The sequence below is a fragment of the Dendropsophus ebraccatus genome, chromosome 11, assembly GCF_027789765.1.
Source record: "Dendropsophus ebraccatus isolate aDenEbr1 chromosome 11, aDenEbr1.pat, whole genome shotgun sequence".
Classification (NCBI taxonomy): Eukaryota; Metazoa; Chordata; class Amphibia; order Anura; family Hylidae; genus Dendropsophus; species Dendropsophus ebraccatus.
In genome coordinates, this window is record NC_091464.1 from 87531815 (window position 1) to 87544932 (window position 13118).

Genomic DNA, 13118 nt, shown 5'->3' on the forward strand with positions numbered 1-13118 from the left:
GGAACACTAAACCACCAAGGAAAATGGACAAAAACACAGCATTTTTCTTACAAAAAAAAAATAATAAATCAGCCCCATAGTGTGTATATATATACTATACTATTATAATATATAGATATGTATACTATAGCTATGTATATACCAGCCAGCTGACTGTTGGGAGTCCAACACTCATTCGACTGCTGTGCCATGTGCCATGTGATGACCCCATTAAGTATTTTCTCCAGGGATAACCAAAATCCCTTTTAGGTTGCAAACACACTTGGCGGGTCTGCAGCGAGTCTCCATGCTGCGTTTTTGCAGCGAGACTCGCTGCAGATCCCGGCCCTATGCTTTTAATGGCAGACAAACACGCAGCAGGGATGTACATCCCTGCTGCGAGTTTGTTTGCAGCCCACCCCATTAACCCCCCGGCCGCGGGAGCTGATACTTCACCTGATCCCGGCTCCGGCAGTTCCCGATGTCTTCAGCAAGCCGGAGCAGGGACCAGGTGAAGTATATGCTCCAGCCAGCCGCCTGCAGCCCCGGCCGCCCCCCGCAGCACCGATCGCACGTCCCCCCCGCAGCACCGATCGCCCACCTGCAGCCCCCATCGGGGGGGGCGATCGGGCGGCTGGGGCTGCAGGGGGGCGTGCGAGCGATCGGTGCTGCGGGGGGGGGGGGGGCGTGCGATCGGTGCTGCGGGGGGGGCGTGCGATCGGGAGGCCGGGGCTGCGGGCGGCTGGCTGGAGCATATACTTGGTCCCCGCTCCGGCTTGCTGAAGTCATCGGGAACTGCCGGAGCCGGGATCAGGTGAAGTATCAGCTCCGGCGGCCGGGGGGTTAATGTGTTTGTCTGCCATTAAAAGTATAGGGCCGGGATCTGCAGCGAGTCTCGCTGCAAAAACACAGCATGGAGACTCGCTGCACACCCGCCAAGTGTGTTTGTAACCTTAGTGTTTAATCATCTTTAAAAAATGAATTACTTCTAGATAGTATACAGTGCTAAAGAACAAAAGGAAACAAAATATTGACAATACAGGGAACAATGTACAGAACTCTAAAGAGTAAACAATAAGTGTAATCTAACATATCCCTAACAGGCATTGGCAATGCTGACGTTTCTTTATTGTGAACGAGTGTGAACAGAGCCTAGGCATTTATACTCAAGTACATGTTAATCCGTACAGCCCCTTTAAGAGAAAAGTCCATGTAAGCAGTTTATCTGCACATTCAGCCGCCTATAGTCTTCAGGACAGAGTTGCTTAATACAAATACCCAGATGTTTTGCAATTCCCACTGTTGTGATCCATGTGGATACCTGATCCCATGGTACTGTGTTTGTGTACTTGTCATGTCAGGGGAGGGATGTTTCCTGGAAAAGCCCAGGAGTCATTGGGCCTTTCTCCAGCAGCTGAGCTCCCCCCCAGCCCAGTGTGCTGGACGAGAGGCTGGGCTGAGCTCAGTCGTACAGTGTGCAGGCCTGGCTATAGCAGGCGCCTCTGTGCTAACGGATCATGATGTTACTGAGCACACTCTGCCTGCTCCTGCTGGCCTCATCCCTCTTCATTACTTCCCTATGTGAGGGGCGGACTTGTAAGTACATGCATTGTGTAGGATTCTCTTTGTGTCTCTCTGACATGAACCTTTCCTTTCTCCTATATGTTGTATATCCCGGTAATAATAAGGATAAATAACAGGAGTCAGAGTTTAGTAAACAACGGCGGGATTACCGTCATGGACTCATTATTTGCATCTTAGTCTGTAAGAGAAATATAATCCAAAGTAAATTTGTATATGCTGAGAGCTAAGTGGATTGAGAGCTGTGAGATCCTGGCCTGTAACGCTGTGTTCTCACATACTGTTTGGTCAAAGCCAGTAGTGGGTCCAAACCTGAGCAAAACTATCATTTGCACTTTTTTCTGTGTTTTTGGTACAATGACTGATCAAAATAAGGCTGAGAATACCGTGTGTGCACACAGCCTTAACATTGAGCTGGAGTTCATTAAAGGTATCCACTTTGTTCCTTTATTGTTCATTGACATCCTGTTGTTTATCTCCACTTCACACGTGTCTTAGTGGGGGTGGATGGTTTCCTTTACCCTGGGATAAGCTTTTAGATTGCTTGTCTGATTTCCTGTAAACAGGGCACATTCAGGGTCCTATTACACTGAGCGATTTTTAACGAATAACGATAAACTACTGCGAATGACCGAACGACTTCTTATTCAATGCGAACAATTTGCGAACGAGCAACGATAAAAATAGGTCCAGGTCTTATTAAACGATCAACGATTTCTCGTTTGGTCGTTAGTCGTTAACTGCTATTCAAACGAACGATTATCGTTTAGATTCGAACGATTTAACGATAATCTGAACGATAATCGTCGGGTGGAATAGGGCCCTTAGTTCGGAATGATTTCATGATTATCCGAACGATAATCGTCCCGTGAAATAGGGCCCTAAGGGTCCTATTACATGAACCAACTACGGCCCAATCATTTTAATGTTTCAATAGTTTTTATTGAAAGACTTTGCATAAAATTTTTTACATGGTATATACATAATGTGGCTAGGATACAAAATAGTTACGCAAGAATAGTAGCATAAATAATAATAATAACAGTAATACGAACAAATTAGTGTGGGAGGATTCACACCTGCTGAGGAAGATAGGTCTCAGTTAGAAGAATACGCTTATACCCTATCCACTGTAGTAGCTAGTGTTGACAGTAGTTTCATTAAAATGTAGCTGGAGAGCTAACATAGTCTGTGCTAGGTGCAAAAGCCTAATGTATTTATTAAGTAGTAGGTATAAGAAAAGGGTGTGATGCTATAAAGCTGTTGTGAGAACTGGAACACGCTTAGATGGAGTTTGTCCCAAGATGTTATAGTTGCTTTAACTGAGGATGTGTTGAAAAGAGTCATTGATATAATACATATGCATTTACCTGTTTGTTGCTATGGGTAGTGAAATAGATTATGAACAGTTGTGGTATAACATGCAAGCAACACACTCAAGGCAGTTATAGGCACTAATAAAGCATATAAAGCAAGGCACATAAAACAGAACGCTGCTCATAGTCCGGTGTAATGGGAATTATGCAGCGACAAACCAGGAGGGGAAATTAGTCCAGTTTAAACTGAAGGGATGGAAATTGGGAGTCGTAGTTGAAGGTCCGCCATTGTGGGTCCTGCACGAAGTATAAGTCAAGTCAAAGTCCTGCATGTTGCGAAGGGTTCTTAATAGGCTACCGCACCACTGTAAGATGGCAACGAGATGTCTTCTTCGTTTCGCCGAAAACAAGTTTGCAATCTCTTAGGAATTGGAGGCCAGCATTGACGTCTGGAAGCAAAGTGGAGCCAGATCCATAATTGACTACAAGTCCGCTTGACTTCCCCCATCTATACAGGATCCCATTTTGTCTTAGGGCAGTGGTAACTGGGGAGAACTGCCTCCGTGTAGCCAAGGTAAAGGCAGAGAGGTCCGGGAAGACTGAGATATGAGCGTACCTGGGAGACGTAGCAGTCCGTTTTCTGGTAGCTGCTAGGAATTGGTTCTTGACATGGACATGGCGCACCCTTACGATGACATCTTGTGGAGCCTCCGAGGGGATGTGATTGGACTTGGGGACACGGTGTGCCCATTCAATAAATACCTCGTCTTGTTTGAGGGATGGTACCATGTGTTCAATAAGTCCCCGGGTGAAATTGGGCAGCTCAGAGGGTGAGATTGCCTCAGGGACGCCCCTCAATTTGAAATTCTGGTCCCGGGTACGATTATCCACTGCAGCCAAAGTTAACAGCGGACAGTTCAGATTCTAGTAGATGGTGAGAGGCGAGCAGCGAGTTGTGTTCATTGATAACAGAGGTTAACGTGTGTTCCAGACATTGAATCCTTTTTGTCGCTGATTGTACTGAATCTGAAATTGCTGAGATGGCACGGTCTAAATCAGCGCGAATAGAATTTCGAAGAGCTAATAGCATCTTTTTTAATGGGAGCATAGTTGGGGGGTCCGTGTCATAGAATATGTCGTTCAGAGGGTCATGCGTGGCTGATGTAGGTGACCCTTGTGGTAAAGATGATATGGGCGTTAAAGTCCTTTGTATGGCTTCCTGGGGGTTTTCAGCAGATGAGGGACTTCATCGTGGGGGAAGAGCAGGGTGGATTGGGTGACCCCCAAAGTGTAGATCAAATCAAAATTAGCTGTGGAATCGCTGGTTAGCCGGTAGTTGGGCAGTAGCTTCGGCAGTGTGCGACTGCTCCCATCAGCGGCAAACCACGCCCCCCCCCCCAATCATTTTCATATCGGCGCTCGTTTACTGGACCTATTAGATGACCCGATAATTGGGCAGTCAGGGCTGTACGGACATCATTAGCAATGTCCATGCAGCCCTTGCCCAAACACCTGACACCTTACCTCTAACTGCTCCCGGAAGATCGGGAGTGGGGAGAGGAAGGTGTCAGGTGTTTGGGCAATCGTCGTCCACTAATACATGTAGCGATGTGCGGTCGGCGACCAACGATTTTTAGGTCCAAACCTAAACCAACCATCAGCCAATAATCGTTGTAATCGGCTGATCGTTGTCTGCATTACACAGAGCGATAGTCGGGCGATTTGGCCAATTATTGCTCCGTGTAATACGCCCCTTTAAAGTACAAGTCTATGGGGCTGTCTAGGTTTCAGACACAAAACAGAAAGAGAAGCATGGGCAAACTTGTCTCCTCACTTGTTCTACTGATCCGTCATGGACTGAACACTCAAACTTTGATAAAAAAAAAAATTTGATGTGTCTCTTAACATATGAAAAGTTTTTTTGTTAATGACAGGCGCCCTTTAAGCCTTTCAATTTTGGTGCGATAGGCTGACCATCTAATGCAGGGATGGGGAACCTTCGGCTTTAGCTTTGGCTGTCAAGCATCAAGGGAGTTGTAGTTTTGCAACAGCTGGGGGGCTGAAGGTCCCCAATCCCTGATCTAATGTGTATGGTAGCCTCCAGGCTTTCCTCCAGTGGCAGATGATGGGGGAAGTAATGGTCAGTCACATTGAATTTTAACACACACAGTCCTTTTGTTCTCAGAGAGATAAAGAACAGCCGCAGGTATCTGGCAGTAGCTCTCTTTTCTCTATACAGAATATATGTATGCACGTTTGACCTGAGTTTGTATGTGCATAGGGAGGAAAAGGGACAGACAGCAGTCAGCTTAACAGATGTTAGGTTGACATTCATCTAAAACAGCGATGGGGAACCTTAGGGCCTCTGGCTGTTGCTAAACTACAATTCCCATCATGCCTGGACAACCGAAGCTTTGGCTGTCCAGGCATGATGGGAATTGTGTTTTTGCAACAGCCAGAGGCCCGAAGGTTCCCCATCCCTGATTTAAAATGTACGGCTATCTTAATACAAGTTGAAATGTATTAAACTGCCTTATAATAAGATTCTGTATATTGCCATAAGCAACAGAGAGAATGTTACTGTACAACTGCTTGATAAATCTCCATTAACTTTCTCAGTAATTGTTTAGTGGTGCCTGTCACCTCAGCCCTTTTTTGTTTCAAAATCCTACAATTCAGCAGGAAATTGTGGATAAACTATTTCATTTCTCTGCAGCACCTCCACAGGGGAGAATATGCATTACAGGGTCCTTGTGTAGTGTTCATATAATGCTTAGGGTCTATAGATGAGCGAACTGGGTTCAGGTTCGGGTTCGAGTCCATCCGAACCCGATCGTTCAGCATTTGATTAGCTGGGGCTGCTGAACTTGGATAAAGCTCTAAGGTTGTCTGGAAAACATGAATATAGTCATTGGCTGTGTCCATGATTTCCACATAGCCTTAGGGCTTTATCCAACTTCAGCAGCCACCGCTAATCAAATGCCGAAAGTTCGGGTTCGGATGGACTCCAGCATGCTCCAGGTTCGCTCATCTCTATTAGGGTCCTATGACACGGAACGATTTTTAAGGCCTAGCGATAAACGATTGCAAACGAGATTGTTTATTATTAACCTGAAATCATTCACTATATTACACAGAACGATGGTCATTAGTTACAATCATTACCATGATCGTTATTGCGTTACTATGATCATTTATTCCTTCTGATCACAGCAAAATAATGGGCAGTGTGCAATTACACAGAACGATTAGCGTTTAAATTCGAACTATATAACGATTTTTCGCACGATAATCATCCCGTGTAATTGGACCCATAGAAATGCTGGGTCCTCCAGAGTGACACATGTTCTTTGTAGCCACTCTCTGCTGGTGCTAATAGATCAATACTGATAGACAGGACTAGACAGCCCCCTTAGGTTTTTGGCTATACAAGCACATTATAATAAAGCCAACTATCGAATGTGGCTGACCAGCTAATGTGTACGAGGGGACTTCCAACTCTACCCCAAGATGTCAGGCGAGAGATGGATCCAGCAGGTGAATTCTAACATGCTAGTCAACCGATTAGTAAAATCTTTAGGCTGCGTTTACACACACACAGATTTATCTGACAGATTTTTGAAGCCAAAGCCAGGAATGGATTTGGGAAGAGGAGAAATCTCAGTCCTTCCTTTATGACCTGTTCCCTGTTTATAGTATGTTCCTGGCTTTGGTTTTAAAAATCTGTCAGATAAATGTCAGGAATGTGCAGTAACCTGGTGTGAACTGGGCCTGGTTTTTACTCTTGTGTGACACACCCGCTTGCTTCTCACCTTGCGGCAATGCAGGAGTTACACTGAGCTTTTGATTGACATATTCCTCTGCCTGTCCGGAACCTTGAGGATCAGAGCAGCGGTCCAATGGGGATCTGGACCGGGCTCTTGATCCTTGTAAAAGAAAGCTGAGCCAGTCCTTCTCTGCTGGCAATTAAGGTTCATATCCTGATCCAAGCTCTCCTGTCTATTTCTGCGATCCCCGTTCCTAATCCCTCCGCTTGCTTGACTTTTTACCTGACCTCCCGCCTGACCTTTGACTATCCGATTGATTCCTGATTTTGTACTGTGTTGCTCGTTTGGTTCTGACTCGGCTTGTTGACTCTCCTTTATTGTGTTTGTCTGTCTGTCTTGTTCTGTGTTGCACTTATTCAGTATAGGGAACGTCTTCGTGGTTGTCCTCGGCTGCCTAGGGCCGTTTGAGGCAAGTAGGTAGGTTCAGGCTCAGGGCCCATTGTAGCGTCTTGTCCCTACCTCCCCAGTCCTGACAATAAATCTGTCTGTGTAAACGCAGGCTTATCTCAGGAATGGGAATGGGTTGTCAGCCCTCACATTGTGGAAACTATTACCTGTGGCTTTTGGTGCTGTTACTATCTGGGAACTAGAAACTTTCTGTGGGTCATTACCTGATTGATCCACTTCTAAAACATCCAACATGTCAGAAGATTTCATTGATGGAGGTCCATAACCCAGATACAGGTCATAAGGGACACAAAGATCACGGTAATCATCTATATGCCATGCCCAGATACAGACTGACCATTAGGGCTGCATCCAACTTTCTCAGCCACCAGTAATCAAATGCCGTTTGGGTTTGGATGAACCTGAGAGTGCTTAAGGTTCCCTCATCTCTAGTTTTTAGTTAGTGTAGTGAGGTAGTTGCAGACTTCAGGGGGCCCTAAGCAATGTAAACTCCTGACCTGTACATTTAAAGGACTCTCAAAGTTTCCTAATTGACAAGAGGGAGGCGGATGATGAAGAAGACACGTTGGGGCAGATGTGTCAGCATTCCTTGCTCTAGTTCATCAGCCCCTTTGACCTTTCTCTGTCTCTTTGTTTTCCCAAGTTTATTAACCTTTTCCTATGAGACTTAGCAGTTTAGACAAAGCCTTGCAAGGGAGGTAAATAGCTGACGCTACATGGTGACAAAATCATAGTCATGTGTTAGAGACCCTGCGCAAGTGGCTTGCAACTTTTACATGATTTTATGTTGTGTCAGCAAATATAAAATGAGGACATACACAATGTTACTCGAAGATTTAGCCACAGAGTTTACATTGGATCGCAGATCAGTGGATGCCAGTGGCCATGGGACCTGATTGGGGTCTACCAGGTTTCACTGAAGTGTTTCTCATTTCTTCAGGGGAAAAGAAGCTTAAAGCGGCAATATTTTTCCAAATAAATATTCTACGAAATATAATGAACAAAAATGTTAATATAACCTTACAGGACAAAGGTAGTCCCAAACAAATAGTGCTATAGGTCTATATAGACGCTCTCTCTCTGGTTTCAGATGAAGAATTTTATAGTATCTTTAGAGTTTGTGTGACATCTTGGTTACATTTAATAGCTACCCCCTAACCATGTTTTCTGGACAAAGTTTTGCCCCCTCAGGCTGCATCCCAATTCCTTTCACGGAAAAAGAGAGCAAATTCATTTTTTGAAGAGAGTAAAGGTGGAGACCTGGAGCGGGAATGTATTGAAGAACTTTGTGGGAAAGAAGAAGCCCGAGAGATATTTGAGAATAACCCTGAGACGGTAAAATTTTTTTCTAATTATTATTATTATTTATTTACCTTGTTTGCAATAATTTTCTTTCTGTCTATATTGTTATTAGAAGTAAGAATATTACTTTACTGAAATAGTAGTAGATGCTTGGAACAAACTTCCAGCAGATGTGGTAGGTAAATCTACAACAACAGAATGTAACCCTGCCTGGGATAAACATATATCTATCCTAAGATAATAAAAAAGGAAATACTAATAGGACTGGCTAGATGGAAGATTTCTGCCAACAATCTTCTATGTTTCTATGTTAAGAAGATTCATATAATTCACCTCCCTCAGGACTGTTGCTGTGCCTTAATCTTTTCATACTGCTCATCAGTCAGGGCCTCTAAGGATTATCCACTATTGATTCAATGTAACCTATGTTGGCTGGCAGGTATCATGCATGTGTCCTCTCCTCTAGGTTCACTCTGCATTTCCCTAGTACAGTCATGGTCAAAAGTTTTGAGAATGATACAAATATTAATTTTTACAAAGTCTACTGCTTTAGTTTTTAAAATGGCATTTTGCATATACTCCAGAATGTTATAAAGAGTGATCAGCTTAACAGCAATTACTTGCAAAGTCAATATTTGCCTAGAAAATGAACTTTATCCCCCAAAACACATTTCAACATCATTGCAGCCCTTCCTTAAAGGGACCAGCTAACACCTTTTCAGTGATTGCTCCATTAACACAGGTGTGGGTGTTGATGAGGACAGGGCTGGAGATCAATCTGTCATGATTAAGTAAGAATGACACCACTGGACACATTAAAAGGAGGCTGGTGCTTAGCATCATTGTTTCTCTTCTATTAACCATGTTTATCTCTAAAGAAACGTTCAGTCATCATTGCACTGCACAAAAATGGCCTAACAGGGAAGAGTATCGCAGCTAGAAAGCTTGCACCTCAGTCAACAATCTATCACATCATCAACAACTTCAAGGAGAGAGGTTCCATTGTTGCCAAAAAGGCTCCAGGGCGCCCAAGAAAGAACAGCAAGCGCCAGGACCGTCTCTTAAAAGTGTTTCAGCTGCGGGACCGGGCTACCAGCAGTGCAGAGCTTGTTCAGGAATGGCAGCAGGCAGGTGTGAGTGCATCTGCATGCACTGTGAGGCGGAGACTCTTGGAGCAAGGCCTGGTCTTAAAGAGGGCAGCAAAGAAGCCACTTCTCTCCAGAAAAAACATCAGGGACAGACTGATATTCTGCAAAAGGTACAGGGAGTGGACTGCCGAGGACTGGGGTAAAGTCATTTTCTCTGATGAATCCCCTTTCCGATTGTTTGGGACATCTGGAAAACAGCTTATTCGGAGAAGACGAGGTGAGCGCTACCACCAGTCTTGTCTTATGCCAACTGTAAAGCATCCTGAAACCATTCATGTGTGGGGTTGCTTCTCAGCTAAGGGAATCAGCTCTCTCACAGTCTTGACTGAAAACACAGCCATGAATAAAGAATGGTACCAGAATGTTCTCCAAGAGCAACTTCTCCCAACCGTCCAAGAGCAGTTTGGCGATCAACAATGCCTTTTCCAGCATGATGGAGCACCTTGCCATAAAGCAAAGGTGATAACTAAATGGCTCAGGGAACAAAACATAGAGATTTTGAGTTCCATGGCCTGGAAACTCCTCAGAGCTTAATCCCATTGAGAACTTGTGGTCAATCATCAAGAGACGGGTGGACAAACAAAAACCAACAAATTCTGACAAAATGCAAGTATTGATTGTGCAAGAATGGACTGCTATCAGTCAGAATTTGGTCCAGAAGTTGAGAGCATGCCAGGGAGGATTGCAGAGGTCAGGTAAACCAGCACAAGTGCATAATAATAATAATAATATTCATAAAAATAATATTTATTTGTATAGTGCCAACAGATTCCGCAGAGCTTGGTGGCTTTCCCGTTACCTATTACAGCCAGTTAGTTGTCTCAGCAGTTATGTGTTGCACCACTAACATCATTGATAATTTTTAACTTGCATAAAATATATTCTGTTCAGTTTCAGGCTATTAATATATATATATTTTTTTTTTAGGAATTTTTCTATCCAAGATATTTGGGTAAGTTGTGGGTAAATGTTAGGGTGTAAAAAGATTATTTATGATAATTTTTTTATTTATTTAATATTTATTTATTTATAATCATTATTTAAATGTTTTTGTTTATTATTTATTTTATTTATTTATTATTTATAACCGTTTATGTTAATTTCTTGGGGTTTAGTCCAATAGACGCCTCATGTTCCATTCTCAAGTAATAATCTAAGGCCAACTTTACAGAAACACAAGTGATATGGCCGTCATACCAAGTTTGTACCAACCTAAATTGCAAAAAGTGACAGGATACTTGTCTATGTTGCAGCCAATTTCCAGCTGACTTTTTGAGCAGTACCAGACAGAGTCCCATGGATGTCGCCGTCCATATTTGTTTTGTTTTACTGATTTATAAGGGTCCTGAGGCCAACACAGACCAACATAATAACACTCTTCGGCCATCAATGTAATTACATGGAAACCCCCTTTAATTATTTAGTCAGTATATATTGGGGACGATTTATCAAACATGGTGTAAAGTGAAACTGGCTCAGTTGCCCCTAGCAACCAATCAGATTCCACCTTTCATTCCTCATAGACTCTTTGGAAAATGAAAGGTGGAATCTGATTGGTTGCTAGGGGCAACTGAGCCAGTTTCACTTTACACCATGTTTGATTAATCTCCCCCATTGTGTTTATTAGCATTTAACAGAAGGTTAGTATCCTTATAGGGCAACTCTGTTATATATATAAACCTGTTAATATATATATATATATATATATATATATATATATATATATATATATATATATATATATATACTTTTAATCTCTTATAGCCTGCATTGGAGATCATCGAAATAAAGATGATAGGAAAAGTTACTTGGATTTTGATGGACCGGCTGATCTGAGGTCTTGCATCACTGGTTTGTATTTCTTCCTTTACATTAATAGAAAGTGTAGATTAGTTGTCATAGATTATATATCTGGCCACTTTGCAGAGATTTATCAATTGTTGTTGTTTATGTGGGGTTCCTGCGCCTGATCCATAGCAATAATTGAAGACAGACAGCAATCCAATTCCATCATCTGTTTTTATTCACATAATCTCAGCCCACCTTGGAAACAGTGTAGTAATATGGCCTATCATGGAATTAAAGGGGTACTCCGGTGGGGGGAAAAAAGATGTTTTCAAATCATCTGGTGTCAGAAAGTTAGACAGATTTGTAAATTGCTTCTATTTAAAAATCTCCAGTCTTCCAGTACTTATCAGCAGGGCCGTCTTAACCATTGGGCATGGTAGGCGGCTGCCCGGGGGCCCATGCGTCCTAGGGGGCCCCTGCCCTGTGTCATATTCCCTGGCCCTTTAACTGGGAGTGCTCCTGATCAGCGCTGGTAGATAGGGGCTGTGCACAGCTCGCTCTTGTGGCCGGAAGCTGCATTCTGCTTCCGGTCACTAGAGGTCTCTCTCACCCCCTGCATTCCCGTGCGGAGCAGGAGAGTGACGTCACCAGCAGAGCCCTGAGAGGAAGGAGAAGCTGGAGGCCTGAAGCACAAAGCCTGAGTGAGTATGTGCTGATACCAGAGGGGGGAGGAGAGCTGTCAGGGAAGGGGTTAATCATGGGAGTGCTCTCTGCAGGGATGCAGACAGGGCCGTGGGTGACCTGGTAAACAGGGAGGGGGAGGGATCGGGGTGTAACTCCTCTGAGTGTATATATATCTCCATTCAGTGTATACAGCAGTGTATTATATACTTATCCTCCTCCTGAGTGTGTATATATATCTCCATTCAGTGTATACAGCAATGTATTATATACTTATCCTCCTCCTGAGTGTGTATATATATCTCCATTCAGTGTATACAGCAATGTATTATATACTTATCCTTCTCCTGAGTGTGTATATATATCTCCATTCAGTGTATACAGCAGTGTATTATATACTTATCCTCCTCCTGAGTGTGTATATATATCTCCATTCAGTGTATACAGCAGTGTATTATATACTTATCCTCCTCCTGAGTGTGTATATATATCTCCATTCAGTGTATACAGCAGTGTATTATATACTTATCCTCCTCCTGAGTGTGTATATATATCTCCATTCAGTGTATACAGCAGTGTATTATATACTTATCCTCCTCCTGAGTGTGTATATATATCTCCATTCAGTGTATACAGCAGTGTATTATATACTTATCCTCCTCCTGAGTGTGTATATATATCTCCATTCAGTGTATACAGCAGTGTATTATATACTTATCCTCCTCCTGAGTGTGTATATATATCTCCATTCAGTGTATACAGCAGTGTATTATATACTTACCCTCCTCCTGAGTGTGTATATATATCTCCATTCAGTGTATACAGCAATGTATTATATACTTATCCTCCTCCTGAGTGTGTATATATATCTCCATTCAGTGTATACAGCAGTGTATTATATACTTATCCTCCTCCTGAGTGTGTATATATATCTCCATTCAGTGTATACAGCAGTGTATTATATACTTATCCTCCTCCTGAGTGTGTATATATATATCTCCATTCAGTGTATACAGCAGTGTATTATATACTTATCCTCCTCCTGAGTGTGTATATATATATCTCCATTCAGTGTATACAGCAGTGTA

At 43.0% G+C, this 13118-nt stretch overlaps 1 protein-coding gene across 2 annotated transcripts in view; it reads left to right on the top strand.

Moving 5' to 3' along the window:
* The first annotated feature begins 1416 nt into the window (after positions 1-1416).
* PROS1 (protein S) overlaps positions 1417-13118 on the top strand; it is a 60703-nt gene continuing 49001 nt past the window's right edge. Inside the window, exons 1-4 of one of the 2 annotated variants that reach the window (XM_069946016.1) lie at positions 1417-1575; positions 8289-8446; positions 10489-10513; positions 11326-11412. In XM_069946016.1, coding sequence (XP_069802117.1) covers positions 1497-1575; positions 8289-8446; positions 10489-10513; positions 11326-11412 — 349 coding nt within the window. In that variant the 5' untranslated portion in view covers positions 1417-1496. The remainder of the gene's footprint in view (positions 1576-8288; positions 8447-10488; positions 10514-11325; positions 11413-13118) is intronic. The other variant, XM_069946015.1, reaches the window with a different exon arrangement.